Consider the following 26,444-nt stretch of genomic DNA (forward strand, 5'->3'; position numbering starts at 1 on the left):
AGATAGAGTGTCTTGTCAGGCTAGCAAAACCAAGCTTTTAATGAGGTGTGATGCCTGGCCAAAAAACAAATGCTGTGGTCTTTGAGTTTGATTAGTTGTGTCACACAGGCTGTGAGCACCCAATTCTAAATTTCTTTTAATGGATGTGCTTTTTAAAAAGAAGATAGTGCAGGACTTCTCTGGCGGCCCAGTGGTTAAGACTCTGCACTTCCGCTGCAGGGGGCATGGGTTCAGTCCCTGGTTGGGGGAACTAAGATCCTGCATGCCATGTGGCGTGGCCAAAACAAACAAACAAACAAAAGTAAATAAATAAATAAAAAGATGGTGCATATTAATTACAGAAACTCAGAAAACACAGATAAGCAAAAATAAAATAAAACTTGCCCATAATTCCAACCAACCAGAAGTATGAAACAAAATGTCCAGTTGTTACTTTTCTAGAATTTTATATGATTATATTTGAAAAATTATATATTGTTTTAAAACCTGATTTTTTTGTTGTTGTTAATGGTATACTATGAACATCTTTTATTGTTAATAAATATAGTATAATATCATTATTACTGGCTGCATTAGAATTATCCTTGGCTCTACCTCAGTTCACTCAGCTAATCTATTAGACATTTGGGTCACTTATAGTTTTTTGCTCTTATTAAAAAAAGAAGCCATAGTGAACAATTTTGGCTAAACATTTGTACCCTTCCTTAATTATTTTTATAAGATAAATAGCTAGAATTAATTAATAAGTAATTGAAGGAGATTTTTTTGACACTATATAAATAGCCTGTTCTTTATCAAATCCACTAGTTTTAGCATTCATAGAGATTTTCTAATTCCATCATTCCTCTTCTATTTATTGGTTGGCATTCTACTGTAAGGAAGAGCTTCCTCTTCTCTCTTCTTTGTCTATTTATATCAATATGGACTCAAGGATTTTTATTGTATTCATTGGGTTTCATTTTGAGGTGATGAAAATGTTCTAAAATTAGATTGTGTGATAGTTGCACAGCTCTGAGTGTACTGAAAACCATTGAGTTCACTATATAATGGGATGTGAATTATATTTAATAAAGCCATTAAAATATCAGCAGCAATCGCTTTGATGTGATAATCAGGAGAAACTTCATGATCAATTTGCTATATTTCCCTGGGCACACCCTTCCATCCCCCGACCCACTCAATCCTTGCACAGCCCAGCTCCCAAGGGTTTAAATGCTCATGGTACTCCTTTGAGCTAATGGACACTGTAATACCTGAAGCCAATTGGTCCATGTAACCAAAATTCCAGGTCATGTGAGGACTTTTCTTTCAGTCATTAAATAATTTGTCTTACTCCCCACCCCACTTTGTCGACATCCATTGCACACTCCAGTAGAGGGACAGGAAGATTCATGCTAGCTGCCCTGGAAAAGGGCCACAATGCCGAAAGATGGCTGCTGTTGCTTGTTTCCTGGCTGTTACACTCCCTAGCTTGTCACTAAACAGCAGTGTGGAATGTTAGGCAAAGCTGTGAGTGAAGACACATTTATCCTGGTTCCCACTTGGCTGTTCTAGGATTTGGCTGTATTTCTTACCAATTTACAGAGGCAGAATATTAAAACCACTGTTCCAAAAATGCAGACTTTCCCTCTCTTGCACCACACTTTTGTCTGAACTGTGAGACTACTCGTACCAAAGTAGACACCTTCACTTGGAGAGCTTAGCTCATCATTTATCCACTTCCTTTTGTCACTATAGTTTACCTTCCTTCTCTCATCTAAAAAATGAATTACTATTTGACCATCTAATAACTTGAAAATGCCATGTGTTCCGGGAATATTCTGCATTTATGTGCAATTAAACTATCGAGCTGGTACTTGACTCTGCATAACCGGATCCTGGATCTAAAAGGAGCATAGATGCTGATGCAGATAAATGTGAATTTCTTTTTTGTTTTGGCAGCACCCTTACATCTATCGTGTTACCTTTGCCACAGCTAACGAATCCTCAGCGTTGCTAATTAGAATGTTTAATGAAAAAGGAACTTTGAAGGACCTGATCTACAAGGTACTTGTGGTGCAAATTCATGGTCATAAAGAAGTTCTCATGTCCCTTAAGAACCTGTTGTTCATACTTGATCCCTAGGCTTCCAGAAGGTAGGCCCTGTGGATTTAATTTTAATTTTATTTGGAATTAATTTTTATCTTAGCAATAGAAACTACCCAATTTGGCTAAAGAGCATTCCTTTCTCCACATGAGGGAAGGTTGAACATTACATGATTATATCCGTTACATTGTAGGCTGCTCTTAGGTCAGTTTTAAAGTTTATGACTTTGACTTAACAAAGCAATGTTGAACTATCTCAATAAAGCTGTAAAAAAAATTAAAAAAAAAAACAATACTGAGAAGCTTTACAAACTCATAGAAAAAGAGATCAGATTTGTGGTCCCCAGAGGTGGGGAGGGGGGCGGCGAGGGGGAAGTGGAAGAAGGCTGTCAAAAGGTATAAACTCACAGCTGTAAGGTAAGTAATATCAATAAGTACTAGAGATGTAGTATACAACATGATAATATAATTAACACTTCTGTATGTTAAAAAAAAAAAAAAACAATACTGAAGAATTCTAACAGTATACAAGACTTTGGTGTCTTCACTGGACTAGAGAAAGGCTGGAACCCAGGTCAGCCTCTTTCTATTAACTGTGCAGACTGCTGTATTTAAAAGCCCACATCCTGCCAGCTGGACTCATCTGGTGCCCCCCAGCCTCTTAGCGTCCTGCCTGTTCAGGGAGGCCGTGTGTAGAATTCGACCAGTCTACTGCCTTCTTATATGCTCTTTGTTCCTTTCCAAAGGCAAAACCAAAAGACCCATTCCTAAGGAAGTACTGCAACCCTAAGAAGATTCAAGGCCTTGAACTCCAGCAAATAAAAACATATGGGCGGCAAATATTAGAGGTAAGAGTTATTTAATTTTTGTTTAAGTTGCGTTGGAATTTCACCCAGCCTCACCATACTCTTTTGGGAAAGATCTCAGGCAATATCCAAAGTAGTTTAAGTTGTCTGATGGCTTTTAAACTGGTGGCATTGTCATATTTTATCCCAAAAAGCAAATATTTGAGACTAAGGCAGTAATTTAGATCAACACAGTTCCAAAAGCTTAGCTATTGGAAATTCCTAAGTTAGGGTCTGATTTAAGAACTTTATTGTGTGAGTACCAACTTTTGTGTTATTTTCGGTTGATCTTTATCTTGGTGCCAAGATAACTCAGCTATCTTGTTCAGTTTTTTTCTAGGAATCTCCCCAGTGACCGGTTTGGTTTTGTTTCAAAATATATTGACTGAAAAAGCAAAGTTTAACCTGTCTTGTATCTGAACGAGTTGCGGGGGTGGGGGGGGGGAATGTGACCTCTACCTATTTTTTAATAGGTACTGAAGTTTCTCCATGACAAGGGATTCCCTTATGGGCATCTTCATGCTTCCAACGTGATGCTGGAAGGGGACGCTTGTCGGCTGCTGGACCTTGAGAATTCCTTGTTGGGCCTTCCTTCCTTCTACCGATCTTATTTCTCACAATTCAGGAAAATCAATGTAAGTTGCTGAAAGTCATGAAACAGCAGGTTTATCTTTAGGTATAAATTATCCCCATGGCAGGATACATGATCTGCCACTGTAAGAAATATGCACTAAGCAGTGACAGGTACAGTTGGGATAGGCATGCCTGTTGGCGCTGTTCTCCCACAGCACTGCTCTATCTCCGAGAGGCTAGTTGAGGTGGTAGCTGGGACAAGGAGGGCATAGAACCAGTGACTGGAATACCATGGAGGGTAGGACCAAGACCTTTGGTCAGAGCAATGCTTTGTGAGCTTTTACAAAAGGCTTTGGAATTGGGTCATAACTACCAGTTGTGAGTGGGGTTGCCCCTGGGCCATGTTTCTTAGTGGAAGCCCAGGGCAGGAGGCTTGGGATTCACAAAGCCAAAGCAAAGGCCAAATATGCCACTGCTCTCTTTTCTTCTGCAGACATTGGAGAGTGTGGACGTCCACTGCTTTGGCCACTTACTGTATGAAATGACTTACGGACGACCGCCAGACTCAGTGCCTGTAGACTCCTTCCCTCCTGCACCGTCTATGGCTGTGGGTCAGTATGGGGTGTGGAGGTGCCTTCTGGGCCCTCGTAACGTGCAGAGCTACTCACCCTCTTTCCAGAGTCCAGGGAAGACCCAGAGGAAGTTGCTACGTTCCACAGCCAGAAAGTCTTACTCGTATAAAAGTAATTTGAGTGACTTCCTTAAATGCATTTCCCTGAAAATACAGATAGCTTGTCTATTTGTCAGGCTATCTGAAACCTCAGGGGACATTTTATAACATGCATTAGAACTTTGGAAGCAAGAGGATGTGAAGAGAAGTATGGCCAGACTGAGTCTGATATAGAAGCAGGAGCCAGGAGCAGGCAACTTGCAGCCAGTCTTGCGGACTCAGGCAGGTGTCAGGAGTCAGACCAAGGCTGGAGAGAGACCTGCGAGGACAGCCACAGACTAGACACATGGTAGAGGAGAGCCTGGCAAGCCCAGGGCTAGGAAAGGCAGACAGGAATGCAGATAGCTGGCACCTTGGATCCAGGAGCTCTTCTAGCATTACTGAGGGGGCTGAAGCGAGTGCGGGGATGGGTGGGCACCTGTAAGAAGAAGGGATGTGAGGACTGATGCAGAGTCATCCTGGGACCCTTTCATCCCCTCCACAGCCAGCTCAGAACTCACTGCCAGAGCAGAGGGAGGGGAGGGCAGGGCAGGTCTTGGACCACTGTGCCTTCCAGGCATGCGGGGCAACCCTCCACCAGTGTTAGTTTTGTATCAAATGAGATGGTTCCAGAGAACAGGCCCCGAGACTTCTTTGGGTTGAGTTTGAACAGAACAGCTGAAACTGAACAGTTACCTGCAAGTAGAAAAATCTGGCTGCTTTTGTTTACATCATCCAAGGTGTGGGATGGTGCGATACTAACAGTTGGCATTTCGTGTGATGGTTTTGACTAAAAGCAGGCAAGCAGAGAAATGTCGCTCAGGTTCAGAATTTTACTTCTGTGTAGTGTTTACTTCTCTTTTCAGAGACCAAACATATTTATGGATGATATCTTGAATCCCTACTCCAGTTATCTCTGGAATATATTTAGCTTTCTGTCAGCATGTGGTTCCTGAACCATTTCTTTTGAGGCGTCAGCAGTGTCAGTGTTGCCAGCATCCCCCTCCCCGGCACGTGTGCCATCTGTCTGTGCGTGAAGAGTTTTGACACTGTCCTGATCAGCCCGCAGAGAGTTGTTGCAAAGCGGTGTCAAACTTTTCATCACCAAGTGGATTTGCCAGCATGTCCTGTGGAACTAAAATGTGTATCTGTTCATTTCAAGTGGCCGTGTTGGAGTCTACGCTGTCTTGTGAAGCCTGTAAAAATGGCATGCCCACCGTCTCCCGGCTCTTACAGATGCCGTAAGTCAATCCCACACCTTGGCTGTAACCTTCCTAACTGTGTTGACCACTAGCCCAAGTGTCTGGTCCTGGTAGAGACTCAACAGCGTCCCCGCAGAGTCACCGTGACCTGCTTGCTGACGGTCACTTGCCGCATGATGTCCTGACTTTTCCTTGTGACCTCTCTGCACCATAGCCTGACTGCTCTCTCTTCACATCAGTGTCATCTTCACGTGTGTCTCTCCCTGTCCATGTTGGCATCGTATACGTGGACTTCCCACTTGGGAGGTAGTGAAGGGGGGCCACCCTGTTTCAGTGCACTGCGTGGCCCACGGCTGTGGCTGCTTCACTAGCCGCTGGCTGGGGAGGGTCTGGCCTCTCGGAGGAGGGCAGCGTGGCTCTGGCCTCCCCTGCACTTGTTTGTTCATTTACTCACTGGGTAACACGTATCTAACGTCTGACGTGTACCAGGCACTGTGCTGGGGCGTAGAGCTCAGAAGACATTCTCCTTTAAACAGGGTTATGAATAGTCAATTGAGGTGGGTGACATAGTGCTTTGGGGCCTTTCCTTTAGGTATGTTTTCTGTTCCTTCATGGAAAGGCAGCAGGGTGGTTAAGAAGCATGTGTCTGAGGTTAGACAGACCTGGGGGTGGGCCCAGCCTTACCACTTCTACCTGGGTGACCTTGGGCAGGTTTCCTAACCTCTGGAAGCTGAGCTTCCTCATCTGTAAATGGGGACAATAATAGCCCCCACCTCAGAGGGCTGTTGGGAGGATTTATTGCGATGATTCCTAGTACAGTGCCAGTTACTAAAGCAGAGCTTATTAAATGTTAGTTATGCTTACTATTGATTCAGCTTATACTCTGTGCCTTGCGACTTACCCAGTGCTCTGTAAACAGATGTATTTGGGAAACAGTTGTATGGGGAAATAAGGCGGGACAGCTTGAGGTGCATACAGCCCGAGGTCAGAGGAGGCAGTGATAACTTCAGATTCCTTGTGTTAGGGAAAGTCTGCTCCGGCGCTGTCCTCGGCCCTGGGGAGGCTGTGATGGACAGAGCAGCCCAAGCCCCCGCCACGTGGATGTGACTTCCTAATGTTTGACTGACACTGGTGCCTCCCTCCCTGAACCAGCCACCATTAATAACAGTGTAAACGTGGAAAAATAGATCTAGTCAGGGAAACAAAACAATTTTCACACACACTTTTAGAACATATGCATTTGTAATTAGGGAACAGCTTGTATCCACGTTAATTTACTTGGGTTTGTAGTCGCACCCCCTGCTCCAAAGCTCTTACATTTTTCTCCCAGTCTTCCAGTTCTAAAGTGAATCCAGATAATTTTTCTTCACTTAAGTCTTTCTACCGTGTGGGCTTCAGCCTTGAGACAGCACTTGGAGAGGTGTGAACTCTGTTCAGTTCAAAATGTGTTGTCTGGAAATAAGTGGACCCTCGGCCTTGAAGGGGAGAGTTATGTCTCCACCTCCAGGCCGCCCAGGGAGTGCTGTGGGGGAAAAGTTAACCCTGTCACTTCTACTTGTGATGTAGTTCCTGTTTTTTAAAAAGGGGGACCGTTCAAGGAAGGACTTACTTAGAGCCTTTTGGGCACTGCCCAGACAACCATTTAAATTCTCTGACCTGTTTTAGCCACAACAGTTCAGAATTCCTCATGCTATTGTTTTTAATAACACACTTTTGGGCCTCCCTGGTGGCACAGTGATTGAGAATCCGCCTGCCAATGCAGGGGACATGGGTTCGAGCCCTGGTCCGGGAAGATCCCACATGCCGCGGAGCAACTAGGCCCGTGTGCCACAACTGCTGAGCCTGCGCTCTAGAGCCTGCGAGCCACAACTACTGAGCCCGCATGCCGCAACTAGTGAAGTCCGTGAGCCTAGAGCCCGTGCTCTGCAACAAGACAAGCCACCTCAATGAGAAGCCTGCGCACCTCAACAAAGAGTAGCCCCCACTCGCCACAACTAGAGAAAGCCCGCGCGCAGCAATGAAGACCCAACACAGCAAAAAATAAATAAATAAAATAAATTTATTAAAAAAATAAATAACTCCCTTTATAGAAACAAAAAACAAAAAACACACTTTTGAAGAAAGAATTGATATTCTCCCAGAGCTGCTGTTTCTTTTTAAGAGAGCATGAGAAACACTACTTTTCTTAGAAGAAAATTATTTTCTCGTTGGATTCCAATCAGAACAATTCCTTTTTTACTTACTCTCATGTTTTTATTATATTGAGCTCTAGAATAAATTTTTTCCTCCTCTGGGCCAAAAAAAAAAAGGAAAGCCAATTATTCTGTTTAGAAATATCTACTGCATATATTATTTGCAATATAATATAAATACAATAAATAATGTGCAAATTTCTTTTCAAAATGTGAATTAATTCACTATGTAGCATGAGAAGACTGTCACCCCTCAGTGGGGAAATCACCTCCCCTACACGGCTGACCCACTCCCCCTGGAGAGCTCCGAGATGGTGGGGAGTGGCGGGTTTCTGGAGGTCATCTTGGGTGGCCCGGAAACTCCTTTGAGTTTGATAAAAACGAGATGGTGGGTTGGCCCGAGATGGTGGGTTGGCCCGGGGCTGGAGGGGCTGGAGGATGTTCTGGGGGACCTGATGGGCGAAAGATGTCTCATTCTGCTTTGATCGTGTTCTGGGAGTGCACCTGGTTTAAGAAAGATATTTTTGTTTGTTTCTTTTCTTTACAGATTATTCAGTGATGTTCTGCTAACTACTTCCGAAAAGCCACAGTTTAAGGTAAAGCAAATTATATCATTTCTTGGTTTGTGACATAAATGTGTACTTGGAAAGTTAGCGCTTTTTTAATCAAAAAAAAAGAAGGTACAGTATTTATAAGTGTGGACTGGAAAAACACACACTTAAGAGCGTTTTTATTTGGGGACCTTACTGAGGACAATAGCCGGGAGACAGCCTCTCTGATAGCTCTAAGGAACTATGAAGAGGCAGGGGAGGGGCTAGGATATATATGAACTTTTTGCTGGAAAAAAACATGTAGTCAAGCATAAAAAGATTACTGCTAATCACAGAAGACAGACATCTCAAGTTAATGATTTTAGTGTTTTTCTATGTATGAAAGATGCCAAGAATCTGGGGTCATTGAAATTTTTCCTTAGATAGGCATCTTAACTCTCTAGGGTCCTGTATATCCAAAGCACCACCGAATGCTTCCTGTTTTTCTCCACCCTGAATTCCCCCCAGGGCGAAGCTTCGGAGGGCAATTGCAATGGGTTGCAGCTTAATCCTTGTGGAACGGGAATGGCCAGCAGCCTTCTTTATTTTACATAAAGAAACATTGCAAATAATCTAAATATCCTATAATGAGGGAATAGCTTAATAATTTAAGTACATGTATTGGATTAAATGTGTTTTATCTAATAAAAGTAAAATTTATAAAGACATTGTAGTAGCCTGGAAAATGATTATTATTTGGGCTAAGGGAAAAAAACAGGATATAAAATATAGTGTGTAAAAAAAAAAAAAACCTCTGTCTAGAATAAGGACTGGAAGGAAGTCTCCTGGGAAGTGGCAGTATTATGCGGTATTGTGAAAAGAGCAGGGACTTTGGAACAAACGTATGGACACCAAGGGGGGAAGCGGGGGTGGCATGAGTTGGGAGATTGGGGTTGACATGTATACACTAATATGTATAAGACAGATAACTAATGAGAACCTGCTGTATATAGCACAGGGAACTCCACTTAGCTGTACAGTAGAAACTACCCCAACATTGTGAAATAACTATACCCCAATTTAAAAAAAGGAAAAAAAAAAAAAAAGAGCAGGGGCTTTGGCACTCCCCCAAACCAGGTTGATGCCTTGCTTTGCTTTCACATACCAGCCATTTATCTAAGGCAGGGTTTCTCAGCCATGACCTTTGACACTTTGGGCCAGGTAGCTGTTCTTTGTTGCCGGGGCTCTGCTGTGCGTTGTGGGATGTTGAGCAGCACCCCTGGCCTGTACGCACTAGATACAAGTAGTACTCCCATTCCACCCCCCAACTGTGTGACCGTGAAAACTGCTTCCAGATGCAGCCAGCTGTCCCCTAGGGAGGGGACGGGGGCAAAATCACCCTCATTTGAGAGCCACTGATATATGGGCAAGGACCTATTCTTTGGGTCTACGTTTACTCGTTGTGTAGAATTGGTGAGTAAAACTTGTCTGTTGTCACTGGACAACTGAGATGATCCCTGAGAATGCCTAGTTCAGGGCTGGGCGATCACTGTTAGCATTGTTTTGGGTAGTGAGATGAAGGGTATTTCTCTTTCTCCTCTCTCTATTCCCCAAAAACCTGTAAAACTCTTACGAAGAAATTACATTTAGGGGGAAAAAAAAGAAAGAAAACCCCAAACAAGGTGGGGTCAGAAGACTTATAGGCAAGGGAGAAGCTTTCCTCTGTCCTGTTTTGCCAGTTAGAGGAGTTCTGACAGTAATAGCTTCTTTGGATCTGATATAGGAAAAAAAAACTTTTAAATTCATGTCTTCTTTACTGAAACTCTTCAGGAAATGCATTCAGCCTTGTAAATAAATATGCTCTCCTCAACCCTAGTAGTCCAGCCCAGGGGTTATCATCAGCCCTTGTTCTTCCTCCAAGCCAGAGAGCCTGCAGCAAAGACACTGTGATCTTAAAAACCAGCGTTAATCTCTTGTATGTCCGTTTTCTTTCTGGAAAGATACACAAGAGACTGGTGATGTTGGTTGCCTCCATGGTGGGGGACTAGGTGGGATGTTTTTTACTGTGGATATACCCTTTTTATGCCTTCTGAGTTTTGAACCATATCACTATGTATTACCTACTCAAAACTTTTTTAAACTTAAAAATTTTTTAATATTCATTTTATTTATTTATTTGTTTTTGGCCGCGTCGGATCTTAGTTGTGGCATGCAGGCTCTTCATTGTGGTGTGCAGGCTTCTCTCTAGTTGTGGCACGCAGGTTCCAGAGCACATGGGCTCTGTAGTTTGTGGCACGCAGGCTCTCTAGTTGAGGCACACGGGCTCAGTAGTTGCCCCACAGCATGTGGGATGGTAGTTCCCCGACCAGGGATCGGACCCGCGTCCTCTGCACTGGAAGGCAGATTCTTAACCACTGGACCACCAGTGAAGTCCCCTAAACTTAAATTTTTAAAAGAATAATAGAGACAAAAAGTTGAACATGGTCTGGGTGTCTGTTTTCTAGGCCTGAACTCCTCATGGTTTGAAAAACTAGTAAATTAAGAAATGACAAGCTCAGAACCACACTAAGCTTTTGTTAATAGCATCTTCCAGTAGGAAAAAACTTAATCTTGTGAAATTCAGAAAATAAGTCTTAAGAAAGAAAGGAAGGAAGGGAGGGAGGGAGGGAGGGAGGAAATAAGTCTTTCACAGAGAAAATCCCTCTGAAATTATAAAATAATTACTTGAATTTGTGTGTGTGTGTTCCAGTAAGCTTTGTATATTTTTTTGTTTTTAATTATGATAAAAACATCATGTAAAATGTATCCTCTTAGCCATTTTTAAGTGTACAGCTCAGTGGTGTGAAGTGTATTCACATTGTTGCGTAACGGATCTCTGGAACTTTTTCATCTTGCAAACGAAAACTCGAGAACCATCTTAAGTACAACTCCCAATTTTTCCACCCCCAGCCCTTTGGCAAACACATTTTACCTTTTAGATATCTCATATAAGTGGAATCATACAGGATTTGTCCTTTTGTGACAGGGTTATCTCACCCAGTATAATGTCCTCAAGGTTCATCCATGTTATAAGCATGTGACAGTATTTCTTTCCTTTTTAAGGCTGAATAATATTCCCCTGTGTGTATATACCACATTTTATTGATCCCTTCATCTATCGATGGACATTTGGGTTTCTTCCATCCCTTGGCTATTGTGAATAATGCTTCAGTGAATGTGGGGTGTGCTTTGATATCCTGCTTTCAGTTCTTTTGGATATATACCCAGAAGTAGGATTGCTGGATCATATGGTAATTCTATTTTTAGATTTTTTTGAGGAACTTCTATACTGTTTTCCATAGCTGCTGTGCCATTTTACATTCCCGCCATTAGTGTACAAGTGTTCCAGTTTTTTCCATCCTCACCAACATTTGTTATTTTCAGTTTTTTTGATAGTTACCATCCTAATATGTGAGGTGATATCTCATTGTGGTTTTGGTTTGCATTTCTCTCATGATTGGAGATGTTGATCATCTTTCCCTATGCTTGTTGGCCATTTGTGTATCTTCATTGGAGAAGTGTCTGTTTAGGTCCTTTGCCATTTTTTTCCTTTGATTTTCTGCTCTTTATTTATTTATTTTTTCAGGTTTATTGTGGCATAATCCATTTTTGGTGACAAGTCCATTTTATAATTGATTACTTACGTTTTTGTTTTTGAGTTGTAGGAGTTCTTTATATATTCTGGATATTAACCCCTTATCAGATGTATGATTTCCAATTATTTTCTCCTCTTCCATAGGTTGCCTTTTCACTCTGTTGATTGTTTCCTTTGATGTTCAGAAGTTTTAAGCTTGATGCAGTCCCATTTGTCTATTCTGGCTTTTGTTGCCTGTGCTTTTGGTGTCCTGTCCAAGAAATTATTGCCAAATCCATTATCACAAAGCTTTCTCCCTGTGTTTTCCTCTAGGAGTTTTATGTTTTTAGGTCTTAGGTTTAGGTCTTTAATCCAATTTTGAGTTAATTTTTGCATACAGTGTAAGGTAGGGGTCCAGCTTCATTCTTTTGCATGTAGATATCCAGTTTTACCAGCACCATTTATTGAAGAAACTGTCCTTTTCCCACTGTGTGCTTTTGGCATGAGGGTTAATTTCTGGGCTCTCTGTTTGTTCCATTGGTCTGTGTATCTGTCTTTATTGCCAGTATCACACTGTTTTCTGTAGCTTTGTAATACATTTTGAAATCAGGGAGCGTGAGGCCTCCAGTTTCCATCTTCTTTTTCAGGATTATTTTGGCAATTTGCGGTTCCTTGAGAATAACTTTAAATACTTGAAACATACATCATGCTTATTTATGTGTTAGTTTTATATATTTATTGCTAAAGCGTGCTAATGAGGTGAGTGTGTTTGGGGATACCAAAAGTGGCCAGGATAGGAGTCAAGTGGACAGCTTGTAACTGATTTCATTCCAGGTGTCCTCTTCCTTGACTAGCAACTGTTTTTCATTCAAACTGGGACTTGAGAGACTCTCCAGCTATTTTACTCAATAGATTATGTACTTTCTCTTCTTTCAGATCCCCACAAAGTTAAAAGAGGCATTGAGAATTGCCAAAGAATGTATAGAAAAGAGGCTAATTGAAGAACAGAAACAGGTAAATTGCTAATAGTTTCTCATTGCCTTTTGATCTTTTAGTGTCCCCATCCTCTGCTGTGGTGATCACAGTGATTTACTTGTAACTGAGTGTTCATTCTATAAACAGTTCTTGCATACTTGCTCTGGACCAGACTCCATATTCAATGCTGCGAGATAGCCGAGTACTTCACAGTCCTACCCTCAAGGAGCTCAGCCTGTAGGGGAAACAGACATGTCCACAAAGAGCGGTCATCCTTTATGATCAGGACAGACTGGGCGGTGGTGGGGCACACATGCTCCATGCTCTAAAGGTGCTGGGGACCACACTCATTTTCCGTAAGAGAGAGAAAGGCAGGAAGGAACTCGGGGAGAGAGAAAGGTCTTCATCTGCTGGCACACTCTTCTCCCAGACATCCAGACCCAAGCTTGGAGGCAGACAGGCTGAGCAAGGAAAGATTTTTCATCCAAGTGATTTGATTTGGCAAAACATGTTAGAGATTTTCATTAGTGTAGGATATGCTTACAGTTGTGGTGAATTGTGGTCTCTTAAAGATCCACCAGCATCGAAGACTGACGAGAGCTCAGTCTCACCATGGATCCGAAGAAGAAAGAAAAAAGAGGAAGATCTTAGCTCGAAAGGTAAGTCTGGTGTCTCTCTGAATTCTTTCTTGCGAATTCCTGACTACATGTGAAGAAAGTTCTAGGTTAATGGTGCCCATTTAGTTAATGACAGATTCTGTGCTTTATCTCCTTGAAAGCTAAAACCATTTCCAGATGACTGGTTTGCAGCTTCTGAAAGAAAAGCCATATAATAGCAGCAGAGAAATGGACCATAGAGTTTCCTGGCTTGCTGGGCTGATTATGGCCTTAATGTAATGCGGGGAATGACTGGCCTGAGAGAGTAAACTCAGCATTCTTGGTTTTATTTCTCCCTTTAGTTTTGGCTTGTGGCTTCTTCACTGTATTAAGTTATGAGGCCAAATATGACTTTGTGTGTAGCTAGTTTAACTATGCCTGGAAAATGTTTTTATTCTGGTATGTTTATTCTTCGCTTTTCCCCCTCTATTTTTTATTTTTAAAGAAGTCAAAACGATCTGCTGTTGAAAATAGTGAAGAGCATTCAGCAAAATACAGCAACTCCAATAATTCAGGTAACTGGTTATAGGTTGTAGTGGGGCCCAGGTCCCAAAGGTTAGGACCAGGAGTCAAGGGTTCTTGGGTTTTCCTGGGCAGTGTGGTGACCAATGCAGAGAACAAAAGAGCTCTGTCCCAGGGAAGGATTGCCACAGCATTCAGAGGCTCACAGGACTCAAGTGCTAGAAGGCACCTCAGAGCTTACTGGGTAACCAGCCTCCTCACTGATGGCAGCATCAGCCCTGGAAGAAAAACCCACGCAACTTACAATGCAAGGCCTCCTGTTTATCAGCAGAGTCTACAGGAACTGAAATGGCCCTAAATCCTGCCCTCTGCTTGGTCCCCACGTGGCAGAAGGATATGCCCTCCTGCATCAAGGAAAGGCCTCTATAGTGTGTGGGGATCGCAAAAAGCAACATTCCAGAAGGGCCAAGATGGCACAGAGTGCACTGTCATGAGTTGGCCATCCTTGCTGTCACTCTTGGATGCCCCTTGCCCAGCCCTGCTGGCTTTGGGCCTTAATGTCCCCATCTTTGGAAATCAGATCAAGTGATCCCTTGGGACCTTCTAGTTCTTCTGCCTTATGGTCTGTGAAGTAGAGTTCCACATAGAGAAGGGAAGGTTTCATCCTAACAGGGGCAGCTTTGGTTTAGCCCTGGAGGGCCAAAGGAAGGGGAGGGTTTTTTTAGGTTGAGGGATAGCTGCATATACTTCCAGGCAGGATAAGGACCAAGTAGAGACGGAGAAGTTGAAGATGCAAAAGAGAGAGTGATTGTTGGGGGGAGTGAGGGGGCTGGGGGTCAAAGGGTTAGCATCAAGAGCCCAGCTGTCAGTCTCTTGGAGGAAACCCATCCATCCCTTCCTGGTGTCAGGAGCCAGGAGGGGTAAGTGAAGAGTTAGAGGTGTTTAAAAGTGGAAGGAAGGGAGGAAATTGAGGGTGTTCACAGCTCATGACTTCTCAGGTCTTCTCAGGGAAGTCAGTGAGGAAGACATCTGCCAGGGGCAAGAGAAGAAGAAGTGAGGGGTTCACAAGACCTGAAGGCTGGTCTAGCCATAGCCAGAGAATGCAGGCAGTGTGGGTAGAGCTGAAATTGGAAGAGTTGGGATGGAAGAAGATCATAGACTCCAGAGGGAGGGTGGGAATCATGCCAGCACCACTGCTTGGAGAGCCAAGCCAGAGACGGGCTCTGGAGGGAAGAGCTAGGAGGGAAGAGAAGGAGGGGAGGCTCCAGGCCCTGAAGGTCCCTGTGAGGACCAAGGCAGGCTCCTTGGGGATGGAGGCTGGGAAAGGAGAAGGGGCTGGAGGCTGTTGTGGCCGGCGGGTAATTTCAGAGTTGGAGGTCTGTTTTCTCCATGGTTGATGGGATGGACATGGGCCAGTCATTGTCATCACTAGGCTGAGACTTGTGTCTCCAACTAGCCTGTCACCCTGGCAGGCACTCTGTCCAGCATCTACTTCTTTATAAAGCAGAGAAAGCCTGGCTTGGTGTACTCCACCTTCCTGAGGCCCTGCCTGCCTGCAAGCCTCTTTGCCAGATGCAGCTGGATGGGACGTCAAGGACTCCCAGACACCACCTCAAGGAGTTTAGGAAAGCAAAGTAGCAGTTGATGGAAATGTATAGATCATCTCCAGACCCCACTGGAATCACAAATTCAAACCTTCTCCCCCTTCAAATCTGTGTTAGCACTACCAGCAGTATGATATCAGGATGCGTTGACTTTCACCATCTTTTTCAGTGAAACGCCCCTCCCTTTTATCGGGAGGCGAGAGGAGATTGCAGATAGTGGAAGGGTATTCAGCTGGAGGGAGGTGTGGTTTCATTAGGACATTCTCTTCGTGCTCAGTGTCTGTGCTGTGCCCCCCACGTCCTGTGGGTGTGCGTGAGGTGGTGGGAGGCTGCCCCAGGACAGCTAGTGGCTTCTCAGGGGCATGGCCTCAGCCCTCCAGGAGCTTTGGTAACCCCTTGATAGGACTGCCATGGGAGGGAGGGGCTTATGTGGGAGCTTCCATCTGCTCCTTGGGCTACTTCCATGTCAAGCCAGGAGGATGTGTTCTGGGGATTTCTGAGCAATGGAGGAGATACTGGGAATTTGGCAATATTTGAAATATAAAAAGGTTACTAGGTCCAGAAAAAGCGTGCAATGTACGGGAATATGCACATTATTTTAATGTAAATAATGGTATTTACTGAATTTCAGGTAAGAAAAGGCCTGGGAAATCTACACACTGAGTAGGCTGATCCTAATCAATTGAATATGCCTGCTGGTAAAATGGAACTTCCACAGAGAGTATTCCTGGGTGGATGTTGTGGGGAACTCTCGCTTCTTTTGGAGAGGCCTCCACCAGATTGCTCTGCACCTCTCTGTCACCTGTACTGCTGTGGCACTGTCATTTGTCCTTCATTACCCAAGGACAGGGGTTGGGTCAGGAAGAGACACTGCAGCCAGTTGCATAAGCCATTGGATTGCACAAAGTTGGTTTCAAACCAGGCAGGCTGTGGGGAGCAGTGGGAGGCAACGAGGCCTGGGGAAGGAAGCGGGCTGGACGCCTGTGGTCAGGGGTCCTGTCCCTGAATTCTCTGCCCCACCTCGCTTTTTCCCACAAGGCTCACACACTCAGCCAAGGGCAGATTCTCAGACAGTGGTGGGTGCCGGCTCCGGCCAAGCTCCAGATGTCTTCCTTTGGTCCCCATGAGGGTTTCTCTGTGTTTTCTCTCAGCAGGATCTGGGGCCAGCTCACCTCTCACATCCCCGTCATCGCCGACTCCACCCTCCACAGCAGGTTAGTGAGGAGGCAGAGTAACCTGCCTTCCTCCCCTTCTGCACCAGCCGGGGAGAAGGGTGGGGCTTTCTCTTCTCACCTTGGCCCAAACATTTCAGGGGTCAGAGGGGACCAGCCTCCTCCAGAGAAACCGGTGGGAGTGCAGATTAGCAGTGTCACTTGGGAGAGACGAGGGTCCAGGTCTCTAAAGTCGGATTTCACAAGGAGCGGGATAGTCGGCTTCAGGGCTGCTCACCGCCCCCACCTCCAGCTCGCTCTCTCTGCTGAAAAGCCTCCCTCACGCAGGCTCCTCAGATCACAGCCTGTCTGGGTACGCGCTCAGCTGAACAAAACAATCGCACTGCTGCCCAGGGGCCCTGTCCTGCCAGGGCTCTCTCCTCAGGGAGCCCAGCCACAGTGTCGGCTTTGTCACAGAGCACAGCTGGTGAAATGCCTGGGTATGGGAGTCAACTACCCACCGAGCTTCTGATTTCCTGATAATTATTTGTGCTTTATTCTGCTCTGCATTTCATCACCTGAATATTTTTCTGTGGCTAGCTAGCCTTTGTTTTGCCTTTGTGACTTAAATCAGATAGATACTGGGAGTTTTGTTTGAAAAATGTAAAAAGAGTTTATTTCAGGGAATACTTATAAAAATTATCTCTAATTCTGTGAAGTGGCCTCATAATGCTATCTTTCTTCTTTTTTTTTGAACTAATATCTCTCTCCTAACCATTTTGCAAGCCTCATAAAAACACACTGGGGCACCAGTATCTACTTTCACTTCTTAACTGAACCAGATGTTCTGGATGTCAGCGAAGTCGGTTCTGCCACTCAGAACTTGTCGGCTGGCTGTGCTTGGAAGAGCTGCTGCAGCTGTCTGGAGGGAGAGTCATGGGCTGGGGTTGATTTATGAGTTGATGACACCATATTCATTAAGGCTTAAAGTGGTGCCCAGGAGCTACCAAGAGCATTACCCAACAGCTCTCAAATGCTTCTAACTGACCTTCCAAAAAACCCCCCCAAAACAACAGTCAAATGTAAGGGGACTGGTTTGAAGGCCTCGCGTCTGTCTGGTGGGTGCCTCTCCTTGCTGGCCGAGCCTGGTTACTGGTAGTTTGCTGTCGAGTGTTCTGGGCCCAGGGCCTATTTTAATAGCAAAGTACCTGGCTGATGGGAGATAATATTCTATTTCCTGTCTGACTTTCAGCAGATTTTACAAGAAAGCTTCCAAATATTGATCAACATAGAAAATAGACTTCTCTGCCTTTTGTAGAGGTGACCTGTATAGGCCGATCAGAAATTTCGGGGGAGCCACTGCCCAGATCATGCTGAGGCATTTTCTAGAAGACAGGATATTAATTTCACACCACTTAGACATATTAAGGAAACTGGAGAGAATTAATAGTGAGAATCCATGAAGCCTCCTTTAACAAATGAGGTGTCTCTCCGGTAGCTCAGAGCACCTTGCTGGGTGCATTGGAGGTGGGAAGTTACCTGCCAGTGCTCATTTTTAAACGCCTTGGAGAATTCAGTCTATATGGATTATTTTTGATGAATCCTCTAATTGACCTGAGTTCTCAGTGGGAGGATTCTCATACAGTAGCAGGTTTGCATGAGATGAGGTAACTTTTAGAGCAAGAAGAAAAAGAGGAATCTTTTGTAATTAGACTCAAGGTTGGAAAAAACTTCATCTGAGGCAAGAGGGAGCAGTTGGGTGGATAGTTCCCTATCCTGAAGGGGAGTTGTAAAGATTCAGAGGGAAACATATGTGAGGCCACAGCCACGATGCCTGGCAGAAATGGGAGGTTCCCAGCAAGTATTGGCTCCCTCTTTTCCTTTATGTCCTTTAATGTTTTATTGATGAAATGATTGATTCAGCCCCAGAGACTGTGCTCTGACCTCTGCTGGTTATTTATTGTAACGCGACTCATAAAAATAATAGCTAGTATTTGCCTATCAACCTAGCATTTCAGGCCCTAAGCGAGCCACCCATGGTGAGTTTATTCATTCAGCTACTGGAGATGCATTTATTGAGAGCTGCTGTGTGCCCAGCACTGTGCTAAGCGCTGAGTCACAGAGATGAGCAGGCAGACAAGGCCCCAGCTGAGGTGGCCTCACATTGCCAGCACCTCTCAGGAGCTCCAAAATGATAGATACACTCCTCCCCCCTCCTCCCACCGCAGAAAAAAAAAAAAAAAAAAAAAAAAATGATAGATACAGTTCAAGCAAGTGCTTTCCTTGGGGTCCACCCGTGGTAATTTTTTTCTCCCAGTAGTTCCCCTTCTTAAATAGAGAATCTCCACCTGAAAAAACTAGTCCACCAACAAAATGACATCTCGAGCTTCTGTTCTGTACAAGGCATCAGGGAGCTACAAACAGGTGATAGTCTCATGCTACCGTACCCATGCGAGATGCTCAGTAAATCCTTATGGGTGGATTTGCTTGGACTTGGTCTGCCTTCAGGGTCTCTGCTGGGTGAGGGCAAGGCTCTCAGCCTACGGGTGGCAACTTCTGGCTTGGAAGCCCTTGCTTAGACTGGTCCTTTTCCTTCCAGGACAGGAGGCGAGGCTTCTCATTGGGCTCATCTATGTTGCCGCCTCTCTGCACACTGCCTGTCTTATTGCTGGAATCACATTTACTCCAATTTATGTCTTTACTTCTAGGCCACATTTATGGTTTATCTGGGAACTAAGTCAAGCATAGTGTCTTCCAGCTTTATGATAAAATGCAATTTTCGCAAGAAATGAAGGAAAATTCTTCATTTTCAAGAGCTAGTTTAGGAAAGGAATTCCTGCTAAAGGTAGCATCTCAAACACAACTCGATCTGGGAGCCCTTGGGACTACACCTTGGGCTGCGGAACCTGAACTTGAGGATCACCACTCGCTAGTTCTGGGACCTTGGAGAAGACACTTGACCTCCCTGGGCTTCAGGTTTTGAAACCGAGTGAGGCCCTGTGGGGCTCCCGGGCACGGAGGCCCTTTTGTCCCCTGTTTCTTGTAGGCAAGACTCCAGGCTCCATGACCTTCCCTGAGTTCCAAAGGGCAGATTGGAAGAGTTGCTAATCACGGGAGGAGCAGCCAGGAAACCACCTGAGATGAGATTAAGGAAGTGCAAGTCCTGCACACGCCCTAATCTTGTCAGAGACTCCACCCTTGGACCTGTTGTTATCAAACCCTTCGTCGGATCCTATGGGGTGGGGACACATAGTTTCTCCAGGCAGGAGCCTGCTGTGTCCCCGTTTGCCTAGCAAAGTAATAAAGCTATCCTTTTCTACTTCACCCAAAACTCTGTCCCCGAGATTTGATCTGGCAGTGGTGTACAGAGAGGCTGAGCTTTCGGCATCAGTTTCCCATTTGTAAAGGAGGATAATAACAGTGCCTGCCTAGTGGGTTTCTAACGAAGATCCAGAGAGTTCCATGCCCATGGAGTTAGAACAGCGCCTGATACACAGTAAGCCCTCAGGACACTGTTAGTTACTGAGAGACCTTGAGTGAGTCACTTTCCGTGTCTGAGTTTGGGTTATGTCCTCTGTAGAAGGCAAAAGCGTGGGGGTCAGAGGCGACTATCTCACAGTTCTAATCAAGCATCCTCTAAACCCACTGTGGACCCCGCCCTTTGGCAGTTTGTTCAGCAATAGATTAACTGAGGCAACTTCAGTTTGACAGCATTGCCTTTCTTCCTGAAAGTATCAATTTTAAGCACATTCATGGTAGCTGAGGGTGGTTTTCAGCTCAGTTGCTTTCAGGACGGGGCAGAAGTGACAGATGTTTCTAAGCGAAGGGGTCTTACTCTCATGAGCCCTTTCCAGCATTTGTGTAAGGACTGGGGCCTCTCCTGTTTCTTACTGCACTTCCCTGCCGTGGGCCTCTTCTTGAAATCCTTACCGAATTGATGGGAGAAATATTTCCTTAAGTCTGCTGGCAATTCCGTCAGGTAGGGTGGGATTCTCTAAAACTCTTTTTTTTTTTTTCAGTGAGAACATTCCTAGCACTTTCTTTTTTTGCTAAAGTTTCTGTTTCCTGCCTCTAGAAGATCATTCTTTCAAGAACTTTAATATACTTTATCTTGACTTACGTCATGGTCAGTGTCACCAACTAGTGTTTACACTCTGTATTCATGGAGCTGAGTGGTTTAGACTGGCCTAATTTACACACAGATACTTGCTCCTACCCTCCCTTTGGGAGGAGACAGACCTGTTGCCTTGCCATTGTGTGTGTGTGTGTGTGTGTGTGTGTGTGTGTGTGTGTTTAAACAAAAGATTTGCAGAAGAGTATTTGGGGAAAGCTTAGTAAGCAGGAGACCCAAATTATTACTGTTGTTGTTGTTAATAATTGTGTTTAACATCTTTTGAGTGCTTATTCTGTGCTAGGCACTGTTCTAAGTGATTTATAGTTACTGTTTTATTTAATCCTCATGAATACCTCCCTATCCAATGAACAGGGATTATACTTATAGCTCCATTTTACAAAGAAATTGAGGCACTAGTGGCGTTAAAGGACTTTGAGCAAGGTCACACAAGTGGGGGATACTAGAGCCAAGATTTAAACTTGGTTCTGTCTTTGCTCATCTACTTGATTTCTCCTGAGCGCCTGCTGTCTCAGGTGCACTGCAGGGCCTGTGCTGCTAAACGCTCTGCTTGGCTGGCGTGAAAAGAGCTCCAAAAGAACAGTTAGAAACCCCCGGCTTGGGTCGTAGCTCCACCACTTTCCAGGTGGCCTTGGGCAAGTAATTTCCATACTTTGAAGCTGTCTTTTAAGAGAATGTCTGGTCTTTATGAGGTAGATAATGTACACAACAGGGCTTTATAAGCAGTAAAGTACTGTCAAGTATAAGCTATGAATGCCTTGCAAGAGAATTCTAGCCCTTCTTGCTTGAAGTTTATCATTTTAAGCAATACTTTTGAAGAGAGAGCTGGCGGTTTGTAGAAACCCAGCCTGTGAGCATGACTGTAGAGAGAGGGAAGTTTCATATCTGGAGAGCTGGAGGAGGGAAAACAGGGCCTTGTGGGCACAGAGTGACTGAGAACTTGAATAACAGGAAGGAGGGTTAAGAATCAATAAGGCGCAAACTATGATGCATAAAATAAGCTACCAGGACATATTGTACAACACAGGGAATATAGCCAATATTTTATAATAACTATAAATGGATTATTACCTTTAAAAATTGTGAATCACTATATTGTGCACCTGTAACTTATATAGTATTATATAATATTGTGTATAATATTGTACATCAACTATACTTCAGTAAAAAAAAAAAAAAATTACAAAGAAAAGGAATAAGTAAGGCACAAGAAGAGATGAATTCATTTAGAATGTTGACGCTTCCAGAATTTATCTAGCCAGGTCAAAGTCTGAAACCCATTCTAGGCTCAAAATCAATGGCTCTGGCCCTAAGAGCTGCCTCTTTTTCTCAAAACTACACAAACACAAAACAGTTTCCATCTTTAGGATACACAGGCCTGCCCTGTAGCGCTTCTCCGAACAGTGTGGTGGTTCTGCTCTCCTGCCGGCTCACAGCCTTCCTCCCCGCTTCCAAGCCCAAGCATGTGAGCTCCTCCCCAGGGTACTCAGCTGCTGGGGGTGGGGTGTGGCAGGCAGTATCCCCAGCATCCTCCCAGAGCCCCCCCAGGTCAGCAGTGGTCAGCCTGCCCTGCCCCACGCGGGCCTCGCTGAAGGGATTCTCCTCTGGGCAGTGGGGCACATTGGTTTGGAATGCTGGGATTCACCGTCAGGGAAAGGATTATCTTTCACAATTAACCTGGAATCCAGTCAGTTAAAAAGGAGATAGGAAGAAATGCTTGCCTTTTTTTTTTTTTTTTTTTTTTTTTGAATGGTTTTCTAGCCTTAGGTAAGCTAATGCTGCTCACTGCCCTGTTCAGCCTCTGGAGCCCGCCGCCTTCAGGGGAGAGGCCCCATGCTGCTGCCCGGGGACCCCCCCTTAGACTTCCCTGGCTCTTGCTCTTCCCAGCTTTAAAAAGACAAATCTCTATTTTAGACCATAGAAGACTTGCTTGGGGAAGTGATGTTCTAATTTTTCTCCCTTCTTGATAAACTGTCCTTATTTAGTACACTAGGTACGCTCCCAGTACCCATTCCGCTTTTCAGGGGAGGTAAAACCGTGATGGGTCTTCTTAAGTGAGTGCTGTGCTTGTAAATAACTAAAAATATCTCAGAAGAAAGAAAAAAAAAAAAGAATGAAGAGGAAAGTGACTCATTAGTTACTCTGTTAGCGTGTTTGCCATGTTCTAAAAGGGTCACAGTCATGTTTACACACCAGTGCTTCTTGTGGTTAACTTAAGTGTATCCTAGTTTGGCAGTGAGAATGATCAGCATGTGATTCAGACTAATATTTTACTGTCTCTTACTATTTGATTAAATGACACTAAAATCTGAATAATGACTTGTGTCCCCTCTCTCCCTCTCTCTCTTTGCTGTTTTCAGTAGAGCATGCACCATTTTGAACGTGAATTTTCGGTAAAGTAAGCTATACTGATTTTTCTAACTTTAAAGATGCTCTGTTTCTGTATGTGAAATGGGACCCAGTGTGTCTAGCTCACTGAAGTGATGAGCAAATGGGAAAGCAGATTCGAGACGATTTCCTTATCTGAATATTTAAATGAAATACAGCATCTTTAAAAAGCACCCAAGTGACTTCATTTACATTCATTTCATTTTCGTCATGACCTTCAAAATCTTCATTTTCACTCTGATTTTAGTTTTAAAATAGAGCTCTAAAACCTGTAAATCAACTGCATGGCATTTTGGTATCTTTTAATTTTGGAAACCAGCACCTCACAGTCCTGTTGCTGCAAACGTGTCGGTTCCTTGTTCCTCTGACAAAGGGGAAAAGGCGCTGGGCAGTTGTGTTCTTGGTCACAGGGAAGCAACTTATGGCTTGTATAATAGACAATAGGGAAAAACAGTTCTTTTTTAAGCATCCTTAACAATACTTGAGTTGGGACATGAGTACAGCCTCCGCATCTTTCTGAGCTAAGAGGCCAAGGCGGTTCCAGAGAGCTGGGGCCTGCCTGCTTGCAGGGGTCGCTGCCCTCCACTCCCTCTCGAGGGTAGCTGGTAGGTGTGGTGTTGGTCTGGCGGCCATGTGGCCTCCCCTGATGTGTGTGGAGACCACAAAGGAACCCAGACCGCAGACACTAGTAGACTGCCCACTGTCAGAGTTGGCCCAAGGCAAGGGGACCCTCAAACGTCCTTTTGACGGGGCTGGGGAGGATGTTTCTGGCGAGACATTCCTACCCAGATCTAATCTATGCTCTTGCTGCAACAGTCTGTGGCCTGTTCCAGGGCCTCCGCTGGATTTCCAGGCTAGGCTCCCATCTGGGGTTCTGGGGAGGGTGGAGTAGTTGGCTCTTGGGGTTTTTGTCTAAGAGAAGGTAAGATCAGAGGGATCAGGGCTGACCTGGTGATCACTGTAGGTAAGCTGTTTCGGAGCATCCCTCATCCTGGGGTGTTGCAGGCCAATGTTCTTCAAAGCTGGGTGAATTCATTTGGCAATCAGTCTGACACGGAATCTGGTTTTGTCTGCGGCCTGGGGATGAGGGTGATAGGAGGCCCCTGGGGGGGGGCGCCCCCTCATATTTGGGGAGTGGGGCGCCCAGGCATTAGGCAGTTGTTCCCAGGTTTGCTCCAGGCCAAAGAGCCAACTCCGAATTTGGCCCCTTGTTAACATTCCCCCCTCCCACATCATTACCAGCGTGTTGTAGCTTAAGCTCCAGTGAACCTTTAAAGGAATTTTGTGGACGACAGAAGAGGCAAAAAGGAAAAGCTTAAAAAAAAAAAAAAATCGATGGGGCCTGTAATCAGAGACTGTGAGTCCCTGGGTCTGTGTTCTTGCCTCTTCCAGTGTTGACCTTCAGACCTGGACCTCCTCTCCCCTTCCAGAGGGTTCTGAGCTGCTCCTGGCCCTAATCATACATATCAGGATCTGCCCTAGTTGTTGCAGGCCCAATGAGGAAAGGTGGACCTCGTGGGACATCGCGCCCTTTACGACTGGTTGGGCCCTCTGTGAGGGGACCGCAGGTGACCTGCTCTTTCCTCTTGGATGGGCATAGTCTCCTTTCTCACAGCCTCAGCATCCTATTATAGGCACAGGCTACCCTGTGGCACTTTGGACAGTGTATTTATTTATGCTGCCTACATATTCAAAGCGATTCATTCAGACAGTTTCAGCCTTTACTTGGAAGATGAAGATCCATTTACGGAATACCATCCCCCAATTTCCAAACTCTGTGGTAGTGAATTTGCACTTTTAATTTTGAGTGCCTAGTAATGAGGCCAAAGTCAAGGGATGGTTCCTCATGAGGGCCAAGCAGTTTAGTTCTGTGCCAAGATAGCAGCCTGTACCCAAGTCCAGTTCCTGAGGCCCATCTCTAGTCTCCGAGAATCCTGGGCTAGAAGGCTTGCAGTCTCTGGATGGCCAATTCCATGCCTTTAGTGGAACAAAGTGCTACTGCAGCCCTGTCTTCTTGTCTGTAACCCGCACTGACTCTTCTGCCAGGGTCAAAGCACAAAGCTGGGAGGCAGACATGCTGGCACTCATTCGGGTACGTGTTGGGCCGTACATGTCAAGTCCAGATTCCGCTGCCCTTTTCTGGCCATTGGGTGAGAGTGCTGGGAAGGGGAGGGGGCAGCTGGGAGGGCATTGGCGCCCACTCAGTCCTCCGGGCTCTGCAGTTGAGTTCCAAGAGGCTTCAGAGGCCGTCTCCCCTCCTCCTGGTATTTTACGGGTTACTTTCCAAGAACCCCCTTCAGAGGAATGCTTATGTCACACACTTACTCTCCCTGCTCTTTTCGTCTCAACAGTCATTTCAGGTTTGAAGTCCTTTTTATCTCTGTAACCCTGTAACGTAAAGCCAGGAACATTTCCCCATAATCCACCTTGGCATAGAACATAATAGAACTTCATTCATTAGTTGTTATTGTACAGAACCAGTGAAAATTACATTTTGTTCATTTGTCTGTATTTAATGTTTATTTGTATTGCTATATTATTATTTGAGAATTCCAAGATTGCAGAGCATGAGTGTGTGCATCTGTGTGATTCTTTAATTTCAGCTGCCTTAGGTTTGGGTAAAGATGTAAAGGAAGGTAAGTGGTTTTCTATGAAATACAATGCTTTAACCATTGCCTATCACAGTTGGTAAAAAGGTTGCACTTACTGAAGTATTTTATGGATGATCCTGACCACTCATCCATATAAACTCAAGTAGTGGTTGGTATGTTTACCTAGTATCACCACAGCTCAGTAGCAGTTTGAGGGAGGTAGTAGGGGAGCCATCTAGCAGAATGTCTTCTGTGGTAGCACTGGGATGGGGTAGAGGGTAAGACTAGAAAGAGATGTGGAGTCACGGGGAGCTGCAAGGGTCACAGGAAATGGGGCAACTGTGACACAGACGAGTTCTTTAAAGCAGGGCATTTTTTTTTTTTTTTTTTGTGGCCATGCCACGTGGCACGCGGGCTCTTAGTTGCGGCATGCAGGATCTTAGTTCCCCGGACCAGGGATCAAACCCACGCCCCCTGCACTGGAAGCACGGAGTCTTAACCACTGGACAGCCAGGGAAGTCCCAGCAGGGTTTTTTCTGTACCTAGTGTTTATTTTGTCCCAAGAGGACAATTCATTCATTGATTCAAAACTATAAAATTCGAGCACCCAATGTTCGTGTTTCTGAAAGCTAAGGGAGGTTTCAGATACCTGTCCAGTTTCCTTCTCCTTGCCCACCAGGGTAGAGCTCGGCATTCCAGTCTCCCCTGACACTTCAGCAAAGATGTAGGGTTAGGG

At 44.8% G+C, this 26,444-nt stretch overlaps 1 protein-coding gene across 4 annotated transcripts in view; it reads left to right on the top strand.

Annotated features, from left to right (window-relative positions):
• The window catches only part of PXK (PX domain containing serine/threonine kinase like), a 75,108-nt gene that overhangs the window by 46,598 nt on the left and 2,066 nt on the right, over positions 1 to 26,444 (top strand). Inside the window, exons 8-18 of one of the 4 annotated variants that reach the window (XM_061195457.1) lie at positions 1,942 to 2,046; positions 2,832 to 2,933; positions 3,404 to 3,565; positions 3,997 to 4,114; positions 5,375 to 5,453; positions 8,154 to 8,202; positions 12,686 to 12,763; positions 13,297 to 13,383; positions 13,826 to 13,895; positions 16,598 to 16,660; positions 25,721 to 25,757. In XM_061195457.1, the coding sequence (XP_061051440.1) occupies positions 1,942 to 2,046; positions 2,832 to 2,933; positions 3,404 to 3,565; positions 3,997 to 4,114; positions 5,375 to 5,453; positions 8,154 to 8,202; positions 12,686 to 12,763; positions 13,297 to 13,383; positions 13,826 to 13,895; positions 16,598 to 16,660; positions 25,721 to 25,757 (950 nt within the window). The remainder of the gene's footprint in view (positions 1 to 1,941; positions 2,047 to 2,831; positions 2,934 to 3,403; positions 3,566 to 3,996; positions 4,115 to 5,374; positions 5,454 to 8,153; positions 8,203 to 12,685; positions 12,764 to 13,296; positions 13,384 to 13,825; positions 13,896 to 16,597; positions 16,661 to 25,720; positions 25,758 to 26,444) is intronic. The other 3 variants (XM_061195458.1, XM_061195455.1, XM_061195456.1) reach the window with 3 other exon arrangements.

Source organism: Eubalaena glacialis, chromosome 7 (genome assembly GCF_028564815.1).
Source record: "Eubalaena glacialis isolate mEubGla1 chromosome 7, mEubGla1.1.hap2.+ XY, whole genome shotgun sequence".
Classification (NCBI taxonomy): Eukaryota; Metazoa; Chordata; class Mammalia; order Artiodactyla; family Balaenidae; genus Eubalaena; species Eubalaena glacialis.